The sequence below is a fragment of the Talpa europaea genome (genome assembly GCF_964194135.1).
Source record: "Talpa europaea genome assembly, chromosome: 10".
Taxonomy (NCBI): Eukaryota; Metazoa; Chordata; class Mammalia; order Eulipotyphla; family Talpidae; genus Talpa; species Talpa europaea.
This window is the reverse complement of record NC_140077.1, coordinates 106699970-106720900: the sequence shown is the minus strand read 5'-3', so window position 1 is coordinate 106720900 and position 20931 is coordinate 106699970. Positions and strand designations below refer to the sequence as shown.

General features: G+C 34.2%; 1 protein-coding gene across 1 annotated transcript in view; it reads right to left on the bottom strand.

The window, feature by feature from the left end:
- IQCM (IQ motif containing M) overlaps positions 1-20931 on the bottom strand; it is a gene marked incomplete at both ends in the record, with an annotated part of 218706 nt that overhangs the window by 112453 nt on the left and 85322 nt on the right. Inside the window, 3 exons of the mRNA XM_084245594.1 lie at positions 6727-6861; positions 10154-10298; positions 15472-15670. Of these exons, the coding sequence (XP_084101720.1) occupies positions 6727-6861; positions 10154-10298; positions 15472-15670 (479 nt within the window). The remainder of the gene's footprint in view (positions 1-6726; positions 6862-10153; positions 10299-15471; positions 15671-20931) is intronic.

Below are 20931 nucleotides of genomic sequence, written 5' to 3'. Positions count from 1 at the left end.
AGGGTCCACGGTATTTGAATGAACATCTGTCCAAGTATAGTTGACATCTAAGTCATATAGATACACATATAACCTTGTCAGTGGCCACTCTAACAAGTGAGTATTAAAACAATAAATGAGCACAGCAATGAATAGCCAAATACAATGGAGGATACTCAACAGATTACAAATATTAAGTCCACACAAGTTAATAAATAAACCCTTGGAATGGGGGAGATCAGAATCCATAGTTGTAATGATATAGTGTCTAAAATGTCTAGTATTCAATAACAACAACAAAATCCAAATGAGGAAGAGGTATAACCCATACTTGGGGAAGAAATGGTGAATAAAAACTGACGGAATGCACTAATATGCTAAATTTAGGAGACAAGGATCTCAAAGATGATATTATAAATATTGGGTTGTATTTTTTCTATGTTTTTCAAGCAAAAATGCATCACGACTTTTCTGACAACTCAACATGTCCAAATAGTTAAAATAAGTTAATATAAAGAATTAAAGTAAAATATGGCAATAACTCAAAACGGGGTTCATCAAGAGAAACAGAAACTTCAAAATGTAAGTATATGTATTCTAAAGTTGAAAATAAAATAGCACGATAAAAATATGCAAAGTCTTAGCAACAGATTTGAGAAAGCAGAAGGGGAAATAGTGGATTTGAAGATAGATTAACAGATATTTTTGACTTTTAAGAACATAACAAAATGATTGATGAAAGAGAACATACCTTCAGAGACCTCTAGGACAATATTATATGTACCAATAAAAGTCTAATGAGAGTCTTAGAAGGAAAGAATAGAAAACAGCGCAAAAAAAATCTGACTTGTTGCCAAATTTGATGAAAAACATTAATCCACAAATCCAAGAGGTTCAATGAACCCTAAGGTTTATGAACATGATGTGATTCACGATCCACACCCAGACACATTACAGCTGAAGTGCTAAAAGGCAAAGACAAAGAAGTGATGGTGAAAGGAAAAGAAACAAAACAACCCAGGATGTAAGAGGGGAAACGAGATTAATGAGATTTCCCATCAGAAACAGTGATGGTCAGAAGGCAGTGTAAGAACATATTCAAAACCACTGAAAGATAAAACTGTCAAGAACTCTATATGTAGTAAAACTATCCTTCAAAAAAGATGAAGGTGATAATGACATTTCCATATTTAAATAATGCACTGCTAAAAGGTCTGTTTCAAGGAAAAGACACAGGGTAGTAACACATATCCAGAGATATATTAACACAGGAAATCATAAATATATTCATATATAAAAATATATTTTACACATCTTTTGACTCCTCTAAAAACATATTGGTATATAAAATAAAATCATTATTATAAACTATTGCAAGGTTTATAAAATTTATATATGACAATAACAGCACAATGGAGAAAGTCCAGAGCTATACTGAAGTAAATTTGTTATATCTAACTTAAATTCTTTTAATATTGATCATAATACTGTAATAACTTAGAAAATATACCATAATACCTAGAGTAGCCACTAAAATACTTTTAAAATATAATTTTAAAAATTCAGTGTAGGGCCTCCCCTGGTGGAGCAGCGGTTGCACGCTGGGCTGCGAAGCTGCCCACAGCCTCTGTAGCACTGGTTCAATCCCCTGCCACCAGCGAGGGTCCCACATGGCCCACAGACCTCTCCTGCCGCCTACTGCTCCCCTCAGCAGTGTATTTCGTCAGTCTGCCTTTCTGCTCCCTGCTCTGGCTCTGGTGAATTCTCTCACCCTCCCGTGCTTCTGACTGTATCCAGTGCTTGTATAAATAAATAAATAAATCTTTAAAAAAAATTCAGTATAAATATTTATACAAAATATAAAAGAAGGCACTGTAAGAGGAAAGAAAAATCATAAGAAATCATGAGTTATACAGAAAACATTGCAAAATGGGAGAGAGAAACCCAACCACACTAACTATTGCATCAAATGTAAATGGAGTAACAACTCCAATAAAATAAGAGCTAGTCAGACCATAAGAAAGGTAAGGTCAAATTATGCTATCTGTAAGAGAAACACTTTATACTATAACATTTAAAATCAATTAAAAAAAAATAGGCCACAGACCTAAAATCAAGAGGTTGAACATAAAACTTCGAGGAAAGAACATAGAAAACTTGGTTATCCTGTGATAGGCAAAAATTCCTTAGCTATGACACTAAATATCTACTCCAGAACAGAAAAATATAGGTGAGCTACACTTTATAAAAATTAAAAACATTTGCTCTTCAGACATACCCCTAAGAAAATAAAAAGTTGACAGCAGAAAGTACAGAGTTGTCTGACTTATGGGGGACAAAGCTGTGCCCCAAGGAGTTAGAAGCCGAGACTGCAGTTATAGTTTGCCATTAACTAGTTGGGAAGCTGAAATAATTCATATCCTATCTCAGGCCCTGGTTTCTTCAGATGCATAGGCTATGACAGCTTAAATAACAGACAAGAACCTTCTATGGTTTTGAGGTGAAGATTTGTGTCTATGGCTTCATAGTGAATATAGACTTTGCTGTGGAGTTTCTATTCATTTTAATTGTAGAAATAAACTAAAAGTTCTATTTATGTGTTGGAATGATATGGAAAAATATCAAAGTTTAAACTTCTAAAAATTAGGTACATGTGAGAATAGAAAATAATATATAACCACAATGTATGATTTTCATTGTTTTCAGATATGCTATTTTTATTGCTACTAGTTTCATCACTGAGGTTTAAATAAATATCCAGTAAAGGTTCTCACATTTACATAGTCTTCAATTTTTAAGATCAGCCTATATAGGCAGCCTGAAGTTGACTCATTCTCCCAAAGAAGAATTTTCAGACAAATATCAGGCCCTCAATTACACACAAAAAAATTACCATTTGAGGTCTTATGTCTAGTTCTTTAATCCATTTTGAGTTGATTTTTGTGTATGGTGTGAGGTAGTGGTCAAGCTTCATTCTTTTGCATGTAGCGACCCAGTTTTCCCAGCACCATTTATTGAACAAACTTTCTTTGAGGAAATATAGGCGAAACACTACGGGATTTGCACATCAAAGACATCTTTACAGACACATCACCCAAAGCAGTGATAGTGAAGACAAAGATAAACAGCTGGGACTACATCAAATTAAAGAGCTTCTGCACAGCAAAAGAGACAATAACAAAAACAAAGAGAAACCCCACCAACTGGGAGAACATTTTTGCACCCAACACTAATGATAAAGGACTGATCACAAAAATCTGCAAAGAGCTGATGAGACTCAGCAACAACAAAGAAAATAATCCAGTCAAAAAATGGGCAGAAGAGCTAAAAAGAAACTTCTCTGAAGAGGAAATGCAAATGGCCAACAGACATATGAAAAAATGTTCAACATCACTTGTAATCAGGGAAATGCAAATCAAAACTACCATGAGATACCATCTCACACCAGTGAGAATGGCACATATTAAAAAAACTAGCAACAACAAATGTTGGCGAGGGTGTGGAGAAAAAGGAACTCTTCTGCACTGTTGGTGGGAGTGCAAACTGGTCCAACCACTGTGGAAAGCTGTGTGGAGATTTCTGGACCTACTAAACATAGAGCTTCCATATGATCCAGCAATTCCACTCCTAGGTATTTACCCAAAGGACACAGAAACATCAATTCCAAAGAGCACCTGCACCCCTATGTTTATAGCAGCACTGTTTACAATAGCTAAGATTTGGAAACAACCCAAATGCCCAAAAATAGATGACTGGATCAAGAAGATGTGGTACATATATACCATGGAATATTACTCAGCATTCAAAAAAGATAAACACATGCAATTTGCAGCAACATGGATGGCGCTGGAAGGGATCATGCTCAGCGAAATAAGCCAAAAAGAAAAAGAAAAATACCGGATGGTCTCACTCATTGCAGGAATCTAGAAAACTTAAATAAGGGACCAGGAAAATGAATATAAGAAAGTGAAAATCAAAATCAACAAAAAACTATGAACCAGAGACACTTTTTGGGGGGTGGGGGGGCGGGAGGGGAAGGATTGGGGTCAGAATGGGGCGTTTGCAATTGTATGGGGGAATATAAAAATAAAATTTATTATTAAAAAAAATTACCATTTGATAAAGAATGAAAAAAAAAACCTCTCAAAATATTAGAACACATACAGACACTTTTAGGAATTTGGCCTATTTGGTATCATACACTGAAGAAGTTAATTAAATTAACTACATATGCATTAGGTGAAATATTCTGCTGGATGAAAACTTCTGTAGATTGCACATCTGGAGTTATTACCCACAATCAAAGAAGTGAGTATGAATGAAGATGACTGACAACCTAAAATGCATAAAATCATATTTCCCTGGAAGTGGTATACCAGAAGCAAATAGAAAACCATTAACTTCATTTTTCATATTTTTCTATTTTTTTTACATTGTCTTAGAATATTTCCATTTTAAATGAAAGTTTTTTATGAGCCAAAAAATATTTCAAATGGATATAACAACATAACTGATCATATATTTAAAATTATATAAGACTCATTTCTGTCTTTAAAGGAAAGATTCCTAATTTTAGGTGTTATAATAAAGATAATATGCTTTTAAACTAGATTTTCTTTTCAAATTCTAGTTTTAAAAAGAATTTTAACAGATTTAATCATTTAGGGAAAATCTATGTCACAATGTATTAAGCTGTGAAGATTAATGAAAGACTTTACTTACTTTTAAGGATGTTTTAATCACCTATCTATGTTTTCATAATATTGACTTTTAAAGTGTCTCCATATACTGAAGTGTAAAGAGCACTACACTTCACTTGAAGAGACCAGGGATAAAGTTCCAGCTCTACTAATCAGCTCTTTCTAAGACTCAGTTCTCTCATCTGCAAAATGAACATATCTTCTTCTCTGGCACATGGCTAATTGTGATAATCAAAAGAGATAATACAGTGGAAAGCAACAGATCACATTCAGTATAAAATATCTATAAAAATGAATCACTATAAAATTAAGTTCAACATTTAAACAATTTTAAAATAAAAAAATAATTTTGGCAATCTTATAATTATCCAGCATACTTAACAATTATTTAAAAATAATAGCAAACATTTACTGAGCACTTAAAATGGGTCACATATTTTACATGAGCTATTTCAGGCAAACGTCCTAACAGTCCAGTGACTTAGGTGGTATTTTCTTCCTCTTATGTTTGAGAAAATAAGATAGCAGAGACAAATAACTTGACCCAAGTCAAATAGCTAGTGTGTGGTGGAGTCAGGAATTAAACCCATGCAAGCTAATTCTAGAGTCATGCTCTAAATCAAAACTTTTGTCATATATATTCCAAAATAATCAGAAGATGAAAATATCTCTATGAAACTGTTAACTTGAAAAAAAAAACTTATATTTTAAAAAAGTAACACTAATCAGTATAAATTTCTGAAGTACCTGATTGATTCCATTTTGCCACATTTACATTTATCTTGGCATTTATTATAAAGAAAAACAAATAATTTAAAAGTACAACAGTAAATACATTACGGAACATCCATATGAAAAATTATTACTCAGTCATAATATTGCCAATGATGTTTATTACCTAGAAACTTAAGAATATCATTAAGTAAAAAAGCACACCGTCAAGCACCCAGAAAATATTCTCAAATTTCAAAACAGTAATGTCATATTCACAGAAGAACTAGAAAATAAACATCAAATATTAATTACAATTTCTTAGCCATTATATATATGTACCCCCAAATTCTATAATAAATATATGTTTTTGTCATCAGGACAAACGTTAAACACCCAAACTAGTCATGACCACTGAGGTACAAAGTCATTTGGATGCCCCTGCCAGTCTGTGAATAAACACATATTCAGAGTCTACGAAACTTCATTAGATACAAGGAATACAGCAGTGTCAAAACAAAGTCCGCAGGTAAAGAATTAGGTAAATTCACATTAAGAGCTAATGAAGGAAAAGAACTCCAAACCTATAATGAAGCTTCAACCTTGTCACTCTGGTATGTAAACCCTTTTCTTCTACTAAAAAGCGATCCTGAAATGCTTGCTGGTTTGTTTACCTACTTCTAAATTACATTGTGGATACATGAACCATTCTTGTAAAGCACAGAGCAAGTCATAGCATCAGTGTAGACATAAAAACACTGAGGAGGATCTTAAAAATCATGGAAAATGCTCTGAGATTTCCCACATACTAGTGACAATTTCCACTCCTTGTCTTCAAAGGAAGAAGGAATGTTTCATTTAAATTATTAAGTATTCTTTGCAATACTACCTTTTCATTTATTTACTCTTCAGAAATTATATTCTAAATGTAAAATTCTACCGTATTAAATAGTTAGCAATGTTTAAACATTTAAACTTGATTATGTCCTTCAGTGCCAAATCCAACTATGCAGGAGAAAGTCTTTTCGCATCATTATTTAAAATATGATAGTTTAAAATATACTGTTACAAATAACATATCAAAACCATCAAGAGTTTTTGAAAAGGTAAAATTACCTCCTCCATCCCCCTGAATTGATTATCATATGAATTTATTTTAATCTGTCCTGTAAATCTCTGCTTTAATATGTATTACAAAAAGATTCTTTAAAATTTTGAGGAAAAATATGTCTATACAAGTTAAATAAAAGCAAAATAAGGAAGGAAAGGAGAAGGGAGGAAAATGAGGAGGAAGGAAAGAAAACAAAGGGAAAAGAAGAAATGAAAAACTCCTCACCACTGTGGACCAGATGGAAAACATCGTCGATTTGTTCCTGAGTTGGGAAATGACCACAGTCATTGAAGTACTTGAGAAGTTCGTTTCTTTCTATTCCTTGCCATTCTTCTCTCTTAGCGAACATCACTTCATAGTCTGCAAAGACAAAAGAAAGTTAAAGGAAAATATTTCCTTTATCAAAAATATCAAGTACAAACCACCCAAAAGTTTAATCTGAATGTGAAGAAATTTGAACTCCAGTTTTATTTTTATGACGACTGAGAGCTTCCATGATTACAGAAGAGGTGCAACAACTTCCTATGGAAGGGCAGAAGTTTGTGGGTGCTCAGCCGCCGCCCTCCATGCCCCCCCACACGCACACATTCAAATAATCAAAGGGAACATTTGTATCTGCTAGTCTGGCTCACATGAAAGTAAACCCACTTTCCTGAGACAACTTTAAGGTTAGGAATATTAAGATTTTGATTTCTCCTGACCCATTTCAACATTCGTTTTTCATTAGTTCCCCTCATTTTCCCCATCTTTATTATTTCTATCTACATTCTAATTACTTGAATGGTGATTCCACTTTCAGCTATTTATTCTACTTCTGATTTTTCCCCTGACTGGGGCTATATCTACTCTTCACCCACTGACTTCACAGTTTAAGGTACTTTGCCACTCCTGACTCAAGGATACCACAGAACACCATTCAGTCAGACTTCACTTCACCATCTCTCACAACTGACATTCAACAGGGATTAGGTAATAACCAAGAGAATTGACACATACACTTTGTAAGTATCATTTTCTATAAACTACGTTTTCTTTTCAAAAAGGTGATGCTGAGTCTCCACTCTGGAGATGGACTAGCGCCATGAAGCTAATTGTTAACCAGCATTTACAGGATGATCTACATTTACAGGGTCTGTTTCAGTACAGATTTAGCTCTGAAATATAGTTTCTCCATGACAAAGAGCACCAATGTCACCTTTAAGAGAGGTTAATGTATCATCCTGACACTTCACTATATGGATCCAACTTTCTCTTCATTCATTTAGCTGAGGAAGATGGCATGAGACATCAGCAAATTTAAGAAACATTTAGTGATAGCCTAAATATAATTAGCTATCCAAATCTAAAGCATAGCAGTAATGTAAATATAAATTTAGTATAGCTAGACCTTTTCTCTTTCAAACCAACCAAAGCAGTTACTGTTGGTGCTCCATCCAGCTTTCCTTGTCTCTGTATTTCTGTGCATGCTGACTTGACTTCAACTTGCCAGCATATTCATTGATTTGCCTTAGGGCTCCCTCTGGCTGCAGCAGTCCACTCTGCCCACCTGTGCAGTAAGCCAGACATGCCAGAGAACTAAGGTCCCCATTGGCGTGGCACTGGACTACCAACAGGGGGGAGTTGGCAGATAAAGACTCAGCACTGGAGGCAACTTGGCTACATTATTCCCTGGAGAATTAAGCTCCAGTTGTCCATATGGTAATCTGCTTGTTAATGCACTCTTTATTTTTTTTTTACCTCCTCCCTATTTCTGTCTCACTTATCCATTCCTAGCAGTATTTTGTGGGATCAACTCCCAAATAAGTTAGCCATAGTGGAATTTTTGTCTCAAGAATTGATTCTTGTCTCAAGGGCTGATTCTGGAGGAGCCCAAAGTAATACCAAAGAATATCACTTTTTATTTTTATGTTTAAGAAATAAATTTCTCCTTGAGAAAAATATATATACCTTTATTAATTTTTCCTTGAATTAACCAGTTTCACATGTTTTCCTCTAGATCAGAATGAAGCACAGAACATTGTGACCTTGCGACTCTATTAATAGATAGCAATGTCCTTAAAACTATGTATTGCGCCCTAATAGCAAACATTAAGTAACATACTAGGAGAATTAATATTCTCAGCAAGTAGGGTCAGAAATAATATAAAACTTAAACCATAAAAATTAACAAAATTTCCCGTCAAATGAAAAGATGCCTAAAAAGGTACCTAGATAGCTCCTAATTATCACCCAACTAGTAATACACATACAGGAAAGCTGGAAATGTTCCACAGACCCATGGTTGTGTCTCAGACACTTTGTTTGCCTGTCTCTGGACTGTGAAATTTACAAGTGTTTCTCAGCTTTTTAATCCCTCTATTAGGGGGCACAGAATGTCCAGAGTGGACAGGAGGTGGGTATTTTCCTTCCTCAGGTCAGTCAGACTCTGCTAATATTCCAGCAGGTTCAACTTGGTTAACTAGTTTCCCTCCCTCATGGCAAACTTTGTTAAGAACAGAGATTTAGGGCTTATTTCAAAATGGTTCCTTCTCTTTAGTGTTTACTATGGGATTACGATTGAGTTTCTTGAGGCAAATTTCACAAAAGGATTACCCTGCCCCATGCCTGGATCCTTCTGGAGAGTTGTCCACACTGAACCCCCAGGATACATCAATTATGATGCATTTTTTTCCTTCCCAGAACTGATTCCTACATCAGTTTCTTCTTTCAAGTGTCTGCTCTGGCCAGCCATGACTCCCTGTATTTGTGTGCTGTTTGTCTTCTGTCATCCTCTTTCATATAGACCCACGAAGAGTCGTTACCTTTTCAGTCTTTTTAAAAACATTTGTATCAGTTGTTAAAATAGACTGATTTCCAAGCACCTTACATGAAGAACCAAAAACCGAAATCCTCATTTATTTTTTTAATCAAAAAATTGGCTGTAATGTCCATCCTATTTCTGAGCAATATTGAACTCATTAAATATAATAGAATCAGGTTCTCTGAAAGTTAAGATATAAATTGGGGAACTTGTTCTTTGGCTAGAATTTCACCACCAATAAGCAACATAATGGATATTTGTTGTTTAGTATGCTCAATGTCCATTAACTGATCTCCTGTTAATTTGTAGTTTTTCTTTAGGGAGGTACCATTTCCCCAGTGGACACAGTCTCTGTGTAACACATAAGCAAAGGTCCCTGCCCTCCCATAGCAAAGTACTGAAACATGATTCAAGCTAAACCAGTATGTGCCCTCTCCATGGAATCGCAATTCAGTGCTTAGGAACAAAGACTTCAAGTTATAGCAGCTTATCTATCCCCTTGTGGCAAATAAAGTTGTCCCTTATATTTTGCTCCCTTGGTCTCTGAAGCAGCTTGGGTTCATGTTCTTTCTGAAACATGATTTTTTTTTAGTTATCATTCTTATATATCTTTCCTTCAAATTACCTTTTGATTTTGGTAAGCTAGAGTAACTTTTCTGTTGGTTATACACACAGGATGCTAATAAATTATTTCAAGTACACATCACCTTAAAATGCAAATATGTTACAGCAATATAAAATATGGTCTAACTTTGAAGGTTATGTGTCATTATACATAAATTATATGTAAAATACAAACGGCTAAATGAATTCCTAACTTAAAATCAAATTGGAAATGACTGTATCACTTACATTTTTTTCTATCCATCCATTCTTCGAGCTCTGGTAAGCATATAATTTGTCTTGTTCTCCAAAGACCAAGTCGATGTTTAACACGATGAATTAGTTTGCAATACATTTTTATAACTGCTTTCAAATTTGGTCCATGATACAAAGCCTATTAAATAACAATGTAGACAGTAAAGCTTACATACTTCTATTATTTATATTTCATCTGATTTTATTGCTTTTATTTCATCTATCTCACCCAATTTCATAGCTTACAGTTATATTTATTAACATTTATTGTGGTAACTTGGTTAAATACATGCATTATAGGGTGAGACAATCTCCCTAAAGTTCAAAGAGTTTCACTGTGGGTTGTTATGTCATCAAATGTTCGTAATTCCCACGGAATACGGTTTTCAATGGAACTTTCATACACACTTGCTAGATTTCTATGATATGCGGCCCGCCCAGAAAAAAATTAAAGCTTTATGAAGGCATTATTCTGTAATGGCTTATTCTTGCCTAATCTTGTTTAATACATATATTTTCTTTCTTTTGAAAGTTGTATGCTCATGTCTTTTACCTCTTTTTCACTGACAGTTTGGACAGTTCTTGATTTGTAAAAAATTGAGTATTAAAGAAATGAACTCATTTCAGCAAATAGGCAAATTTTGTCATATCAGTTTACTTTTTAACTGTGACTATATTTTCTACATGTGATGGCAATATACTTTAAAAAATTACAGTATAAAAATTCATCTATTTCATGTTTCTTTCTTTTCTAGATAGCCAGTTCATCAATTCAACGATTTTTACATTTAACATTACCTAGCTTATAAATTTCTCTACTATTTTTATTAATTCCTTTTTAAAGTTTATTTTCCTGTTTTTGATTTCTTGAATTAAAAAAATCATGATCTCTTTTTTGAAAGGACTGTATTTGTTATGAATTTTCCTTTGAGTTCGCTTTCCTTTAACGTGCTTTGTGTACCATTTTTACAAGTGAAAAAACTGAAGTATAAAATCTTATCAATTTATCTAATTTTTAATAAATTTATTCATTTTTTAATCTCTCACATAGCTATATAATTTGGGAAGGACAACTTTACACCTCAATGTGTGCATATACTTCAAATCACTCTCCACCAAAGCTCCAATATACTATCACATTACACTATCACATTACCCACACACCCAACCTACCTCCCCCTTCTCATAGTTTGAGTTACTTTTATTATGTTTGCTAGTTTGCTATGTTTGGTTACTTATATTCCACACATGAGTGAAACCATCTGGTTATTGCCTTTCAGTTTATGACTCATTTCATTTAGTACAATCACCTCAAATCCATCCATTTTGTGTACTAAAAGACACTAAGCCGAGTAGTATTCTGTTAAGTATATATACCAAAATTTACCCAGTCATTTTCAATGTGTATTTTAGTTTGAGTCTGTGTCTTGGTTATTGCAAATAATGCTGCTATGCACATAGGAGTGCAAGGTTTTTGAATAAATATTTTCATACTCTATGAGTAAATAACTAAGAGTGGTATTACTGGATCATGTGGTAGTCCCGTTTTTAGTTTCTCTAAGGAATATCCACACTATTTTCCATATAGGCTGTAAAAATTTACTTTCCTGCCAGCAGAGGGTAAGTATTCCTTTTTCCAAATAGTCTTGCCAACATTTGTTGTGCAGGTGATATAATATTCATGGAAAAATTAAAAGACTCTACCAAAAAATGCTTGAAAATAATCAATGAATACAGTAAAGTGGCAGAATATAAATGACTACCTAAAAACTTCTTGCATCCTCATATGCAAACAAAAAATTAAAGCAAAGAGAAGTAAAGGAAATAATTCCAGTTTCAATCCCACCAAAAAGAATGAAATACCTGGGAGGAAACATAACAAAGAAGGTGAAGGACATATACACACCAAAAACTATGACACTATCAAAAAAAAAAAAAAAAAGACATAAAGAAATAGAAATATTTCTTGCGTTTGTGGATCAGAAAAATAAAGATAGTTAAAATGGTCACATTCCTAAGGCAATTTAAAGATTCAACTCAATACCTATGAAAATTCCATGACATTTTTCCACGAAATAGAAGAAACAATAATAAAATTTGCATGGAACCATAAAAGATCCTGAATAGATAAAGTAATCCTGGGAAAAACAAGCAAAATGGAGGTAACATATTCCCTCACCTCAAACTATACTACTGTTGCTATACTACAAAGCAACAGTAATCAAAACAGTATGCAACTGGAACAAAGACAGAATCATAGACCAGTGAAATAGAGCCCAGAAATAAGCCCACACAAACATGGATGGTTAATATATAACAGAGGAGCCATGGCCACACAATGGAGAAAGGAAAGCTTCTTCAACAAATGGTGCTGGGAAACTTTGACAGCCATAGGCAACAAAATGAAATTAGATCATTATTTAACTCCATACACAAAAATCTTTTAATAAGCATTCAAAGTAAGTTGCAGAACTGGTTTCAAAGCCAAAACAGAGAGACACAACAGAGCCCACATTTTTAATTATAAGTCACACTCCTCTTAATTTATGTGAATTTATGATGCCTACTTTGTAATTTTTTTGTCCTTATTTCCTGATTTATTGGTAAGTTTCAAATGCTGATGTATTTCATTTTATTACACTTATGATAATTCTTGCTCCTGCTATTTATTTCCTGTTTCCTATGATTCTGTAAAGGTTACTTTTATTATTTTATTTTTTTCATCATTGTTGTTGTGGTACTTCTCTGAAGTTTTAAAATACTATACTTAAGCCTGTATTTCTTAATGTAGCAATATCAATAATATTTCTTTGTTTCCCTGAATGAAAAAATGAAATCAGCGTAATTCACAATTTCCTCTTCTATATCCCTTTATCTGATGGCAGATTCTGAATTTTGCTAATGTTTTCAACATTTAACAAAATTTTCTAATTTGCCATTTTAATCTTCTGTTCAGTGGGCACTTTTCATGTAAAAAAGAAAGAATGAACACACACTTGGAGCAATTCCCACTGTATGATCTTAATGTGAGGCAAAGCTCACCTCCTACAATGTTAAGCCAAAAATCAGATACTCGTGACCCAGGCTCCTCTGTTGCTAGGATGCAAACACATGACAAAGCTTCATTCATTATCTACACCGGCCCTAGGTTTTGAATTGAAGCTAATAATGCTTTTAAAAGTGAAACAGTGGGAAATCTATTTGTGTGCTAGAGTAACCGTGGCAGCAATATTCATTTTTCAAGGGCAGCATTTGTGAAGGCAAGAATACCCAAGATTTCAGAAACTGCATCAGGTTCCTTCTGTGCAGGATCTGACTACAGTCCTAGAAGCTAAGTAGATTTGATCATTCCTTCATGTTTTTGATCTTGGTTCTCCAGACCTCTACCCAATATTCTACTCAGTATCTTTCTGGATAAATCTGCAGTAGTTTTCTTGTTTGTTTGTTTATCATTAAGAATCAAACAGTGTTTTGATTGTACCTTTAAAGCATGATTCAAAAGGTCCCTGTTTGAAGAGTGTTAATTAGATGGACAATATTTGCTTCAAGGGACATTGGGCAGTTACCAATATGAATCTGAGTATCTTTCACTCTGAATTTAATAAATCTTCTTTTGAGTACACAGCCTGTCTCATGAGGGAAGTCTTTTGAGATCTGAGACATCTGAAAGGTGTCTAGCAGTTTTTCATAGTTAAGAAGTTGGAAGAGAGAAAATGACAATGGTGTATCTTGTGTAGTTGTTATTACAGTGTGCTTTTCTCTGCCAGAGTTTTGCATGCAAATATGCCTCAGCTATGGCTCTATATACACCTCAGCATATAAATCTTTCACATTAATATCTATGCACTTTTCAAGATAAGAAGTTATCAAAAAAGTGTACAAATGGATATTTTAACAGCAATATTAGAATATAAACATCTCATTGCAAAATATTATTTATAATGTTCTAATTCATGTTGTCTAAAAGAGCAAACATCACACTTATTATATACACCAACATTTTTTAAAAATTAACTCTTAAGCTTTATAGCCATTATGTAAAATTTCAAATGTTTTTCTATAGTTCATTTGACCTTTTAACTTTAAAAATATTGTTACAGATTTGTAAATAGATATGTTGATTATATTAAGTGATTGAATTCTCACCTTGTCTTAAACACTTACATACAACATATTGAGGAATATTCATTCAAAACTCTTATCCAAACAAAAAGTAAATTTTTAATGACTAAATCTATATACAATGAAATAAAAATTGAATATCCTTAACAGTTATCTTAAGTACATATGCACAAAAACACTCCTACAAATATGCAAGACAAAAATGCTATTAGGTGTGATCACTGTTTCACCCATTAAAGAATTTTTTTTTTAAGATTTATTTATTAATTTATACAAGCACTGGGTACAGTCAGAAGCGCGGGAGGGTGAGAGAATTTACCAGAGACAGAGTGGGGAACAGAATAGGCAGACTGACGAAGTACACTGCTGAGGGGAGCAGTGGGCAGCAGGAGAGGTCTGCACGCCATGTGGGACCCTCACCCGGTGGCCGGGGATCTGCAGAGGCTGCAGGCAGCTTCACAATCCAGCGCTCAACTGCTGCGCCACCAGGGAGGACCCCACCCATTAAAGAATTAATGAAGCACTGGAACCACACACATAGCTAAAGGATTTCTTTTCTGGGTTTGGTTTTTCTCTTTTTCAGGGCTTTTCTTCATGTCTCCTACTTTTCTGCCCAATTTAGAATGATTATTTTTATTATGACCTAAAGCACAACCTCAATCAATCTAACTATAATTGCTTAGTAAAGATACTAAAAGCACATATTTTTGGTCAGCCACATTATTGAATCTGTTTTCTTTCAATGCACTTTGCAAGATATTAGTAGCAGCTCCTGATTGCAACAGACTTGGTGCTTCTCCATAGAAATGCAGCTGGGTCTTTTCACATCATCTCTCTTATGTGAGTATAACCCAATTGACTCTATAGTGTCATGTGGGAGTTATATATAGCCTCAACTTTTGGCAGGTAACTCCAATGTCCATTTTGAGTCTAATTGAAGGCCATCATTTTGCAATGACTATTGGACACTATTGTTACCACAATGGCCTAATATTTTAATGACTCTGAAATCAGACAGACAGGTTTGATTCTCAAAATATGAGTATGTCACTGACCAGATGAATAGCAAAAAATGTAGACAGAACTTTAGAAAAATCATGGATATATTGACCAGATGATTATGCAAAATTATGCTTAATTAGAGTCTATGTAAATTTTAAATACATTATAACATTTACCATAAACTGTACCTTGATCATTAGTCTTCGGAATCTTTTGCGTTCAAGCCATCCTCTGACGAAGGCCTGCATGGTGGTGATCAGTTTGACTGTTTTTTTGTTAATACGTACTTTGCTCTTTTCCCAGAACACTTGGAAGATGTCTAAGTGTGGCCCAATCCTTTTAACTTTATTGTCAATTTTATCAACTTTACTTGGAACAGATTTCCCCCTAAAAAATAAAACATGAAACTTTCTATTATTGTTAATAATACAAATAGAAACTTTTGAACACTTTTAAATTCATTTCCATGATGAATATATTAAAATAGGGAAGGTATCATTTTTGCATAGAATTCACATATATCACCTGAAGACTAAATATGCCAGGACAAATATAATATGTATAAAATTAATCTTCTGAAGAAAGGAAATCCAAAGGAAAGTATGCCATGACATACTTTCCAAAAGAGCGATATAGTATCTAAGGAACAAAATATTTTCATATGACAGGAAGGGCAAGTAAGTTAAAATAAGTTTTCTGTCCTAGCAGCTATGTCAAATGAAAGAGTACTTCAAAATTATTTGGCACTGACTCTGTTTACCAAACATCATGTGAAAATTAATTTTGATGTCCAAATACACTCTACTGAGAGGCACGGTGGTAGATCCCACAATATTAGACCATTCTGGTAGTCTATCCCACAGACAGACCAGCTCCTGGGGAATCTTATATCTGCTTTTGCTTTTATAAATCTGTTGTATTTTTTTTTATATGGGAGTCACTTTTTTCAAAGTCTTCTTAAGTCCAAAGTCTAGTTTCCTTGCAATTTTTTGCATTCAAAAGTCCTGTTTTTCTTCTTAATGTTTTTTGTTTCTACATCTCTCTTTCATAGCTGAAGTTCTACTGCAATGTTCAGGTCAGTTCACAAAGCAGAGCCAAGTCTTTCCCTAAAAATGTATTTTAGGGGCCTCCCTGGCGGCGCAAGAGGTTAAGCACAGCACTGTGAAGCAATCCGCAGCCTCTGCAGCACGAGTCCAATCCCCGGCCGACCAGGGAGCAACCCACATGGCGCAACAGACCTCTGCTGTCTAGCCTGCTGCTCCCCTCAGCAGTGTATTTCACTCAGTCAGCCTATTCTGTTTCCAACTCTGTCTCTGGTGAATCCTCTCACCCCCCCCCCCATATCTCTGGCCTGTACCCCAGCTCCCATATGCATAAATAAATAAATCTTTAAAAAAATGTATTTTTATATTTAGACCTCTGAATCCCAACTTTCTCAACTCCTAGAGTGAATATCAATGACTCTGCTTCTGCCTTTTGTTCCCTCTGAGACTTTTTCAATGTCTGCATTAAGTTGGATTATTTTTGAGGTCAATGACAGTAAACCATGCACCCACAGCCATGACATTCTGCTCTAGCAAAGAGGCCACATCTGGCACAGCAGCTACAATAGGAATTACTCTGCATTAAGCTAATACTTGAGTCTTGTTCTGTTTTGTTCACAGTCATTGTTTTTCTTTCCTTGGTGGCTGAAATATTGGGTGTCTGATTCTGCATATTTGACAGTCATCTAGTCTCTGCTGGATGACAAATGATAGGAAACCCCGGGTGTCTTTTTCATTTATCTTTTCTATTAGTTTGTCTTGAAGCTTCTCATATTTTCTGAAAGGATGCCATATCTCCTGTATTGTGTGTTGTTTGAACATCAATATAGCTAAATTAATTTGAGAGAGAACTTTTTGCCCACCACATCAGCTCCAGATCAAGAGACTTTCATAAAAAGTATTCTTGCAGATGCTTTTTGACTTGGTGACCTTCCTACACCCAAGCGTCCACACTAAACAATGAGTTTTCCTGAAGCACAGAAAATTTGGGGCCATGTTTACTTTTGAATAATAGCTAAAGATACAAAACTGAGCCAGTTAGTACTCTTTGTGCCTATGTACTTAAATGAAAATAGTCCTTTCTTTATGTGCAAAATAAAGGAAGAAGCCAAATACAACATTCTTAAACTATAGTTTTGTTTTTCTGTTTGGTTGGTTCATTTTTTCTCCAGAAAATGCTTGTAGATTCATGAGTTAAAAATAGAGCACAAGGGACAATGATGATGAAGAATATGACAATAGGAGAGCTTTATTAACCTTTGGACACAAGTTTCTGATGTCATAACATCATATCATTCTAATTTTGCTAAATTTTTAATTTGGGTATCTATGTTTTAATCAATACCTCTTATTTATCTATATTAACAAAGTTGACCCAATAATAACCCAAGTTAACGATACTGAATCAAAACTTGCTCAAAGAGTTTTCCATTGTGAGTGCAACTTAACCAAGTTGCACTGAGAAAGCAACCCAGCAACTTCTCTACCCTTCATCATGAGTAAATGTATATATATTATCTTACAAGAGGAAAAGGCATCTCTTACCCTGTGATAAACAAATACAGGCAATTCACTTTATCACTAATCTCCAAAAGAAATAGAATCTTTAAAAAAAAAAGCTGTGCATATGGGGAAATCTATTATAGTTTTCATTTATAATGGAATTTTGAAATAAATATTTTTTAAATTGCATTATACCCAACACTATGAGGTCATGAAAGTGATACTTATGAAGACTGTGTAGTTTCTTCAGAAAGTGCTTATGATTTAAAAAAAATTATAACCAGAGAATGGAGATATTAAATTTATGTATTATACGATTGCAACATTACATTTTTTAAAAGTCATATAGAAGTCCAGAAAGAAACATGCCAAAGTATGATTAGAGACTTGCTAATGCAGTGGTTCTGAAAGGTGGCCTCAGAACCACCTAAGAAGTATTTTCAAGGAACTCCTGCCTTTATAGATTCTGATTAATTCCTCTAATAAAACCAACATAACTTTTAATTAAATGTTACATTGTAAAGGAAACTATAGTTGTAAAGAAAATTGATTGTTCATTTCTTCCTCTTTTGTTCAGATTTTCTGAAATAGACCAATGCTCATTGTATTAAAAAAAGGAAAGTATAATTAAATTCATCAGTGACATTAGTAGCAGCAATCTTTTATTAAGTGTTTACTTCAGACCAATTTTCTCCTTTAATCCTCAAAATCACCTCATTGGGTAAATGTCACTATTCTAATTTTATATAACTGATGCTTAGAGAAATTTTGTGACTTCCCAAGATTATGAAGTCGTAATTAGCACAGTCAAAATTCAAAGCCCTCCTTGTCTTGCATGTGATAGAATCATGAAAGGAAAAATTATGTCATACTTCAGAAAGGTTGGCATTGACAATCTCCAAACCTTGAGGGTTGGAATTTAGGGGATTAACTTTAGATTTTTGTCCTTTTGTTTTAAATAGTACTGAAAAGGTACAGTCATACCATATATACTGACTCCATTACAGAAATGGTCAACTTCCTACAAAGATTAAATGAGCAGAAAATAGATCAGATCTGGGAAATATATTGTGACTGTGACATATATGACGATCAACTAACCACCTCTGACTTAGGAATCAGTAAGAACTATCCTGTGCTTACTCACAAATGTAATTATTTTCTTCTTTTAATTTTTTGAAGTAACACTGAATCATATATTATATAGGTGTCCATCATTATAAACCAATACTTGCATGTGAATATATCACATTATGTTCAGCACCAAAATTCTAATTCTGTCTTTCAACCACACAACTGACATCCATTTCCCCATTTATTCACAGATATCTGATGCACAATAATCAATTGTATAGATTCTTAGCACTAAAGAGTCTCTAAAAAACTCTTCTAAAAAATACTTATGAAGGAAGGAATGCTTTCGCCACTGAAGAGACTTCCCCTAGTCTTGAAGCCAATTCTTAATGTCACCCTAATAAAGGTGGAAAGACCAGGTCTGAGTAGCTAAATTTGATGTTTTCACTTGATGTTTGACAAATCTATGACCAAGATTTTAAAAACCTAACAGTTTTCTGTGAGAAGAAATCATTAAGCAAGATTATATGTGAGAAAAGATAGAATAAGTTAATTAGTAAGTTAATCATGTCTGAACATTAGACACTGAGCTTGGCAAATATTTGAACAGGGAATTTCCTTTCAACTGCTAACGCTTATATGATAATATATATTAAACACTAAATCAGTTTTAGAGTTTGGTTCAGATATTGCTACTAATTAGTTTTGGCTGATATTGAAGTATTTTGTATGCTCCATTTATAAAAGCACTGTTTGCCCATCTGTTCATAGGTTGAAAGTGATTAAAGGATACTTATTTTGGCTGTTGTAAAAGCCAAATACTTTTTAAGCTGCAAATATGTGACAAAACTAGTTCAGGTTGCCAAGTTCAGAAATATATTAAAAGAGATTTGTGATGCCTCCCTCCCCCAATTCCGCTTCCAACCTGCATTATCAAAAAGTAAATATCACCACTTTCTTGATTAGACTAGCATGCCTGCTTTGTCCAAATGCTTGGCAATTTAGTTATAATTTATACAATTTACTCTGATTTGGATCCTCTGCTAGCTACCAAGCTGTGTCGAGGGCTTTCGTTTCCTGTACGTGCAGCCTTGAAGCAGAAACATGTGATCCCACGTGCTTTGAATACCCAATTTGAAAGCAAAGTGGGTGACAAGTAAAGCAACTTTGCAGCCTGCTTTTATCCCCAACATGAGGTCTGTTCAGTTTGAAAACAATGCATTAAATTCAGCATGGGTGATATAGATTTTTAAAAACAGGGATGTAATATATTCCATGAAATTCATATTTTTGTCCCAATATTATTTTAGTACTCCATTTCCAAATCTTCCCCAGGGTTTAGTGCTTCATGCTAGCAAAACCTGTTCACTTCACACCTCAGAGCAGGGTTCCTGGGGCTGTGGAGAATAAGCTCCCCCTGAAGTGAAAGATAACACCACTTTAATTCAGGCCAGTTTTTAAAGAGTTTAAATATCTGAATAAGACATATTTTCTTCTGTGCTTCTACACTCCTTTTGTACACTGATCAATCCTCACAAGGCTAGCCTGCCCCAACATCTCCCCAAAAACAAATGCCCTCCTGTTTTTGGCAGTTTCCATTTTCCGAGCCATCTCTTTAACTAGATCATATAAAAGGGTGGAGGCAGATGGCTATTTATGACCTCCAAAGATATGCGCCTCAGTTCACTATCTGAAATTCTCCAGAAAGCACTTATCCCAAAATGCAAATGATAGGATAGGAAGGAGCTCTTTCCCCATCTCCAAAGATTTTCACATTTTTTCATGGAAAACTTTTGATTTTCTTTTGAAGCAATCCTTCCAGACCTGGATGTCACAGCTACTAAAAGATGGGATTTGGTAGTGTGACTGCTGCCTGGTACAATTTTCCAACAGCTTTTCCTCAAAACAAAACAGAGACTTTTAAATTCCAAATTGAGTTCAAAAAACATAATTATTCTTTCCCTCTTAGCACAGATAAACATTTTGGAAAAGCGCTATTTATTATGAATTAAACTGCAATTATCATTT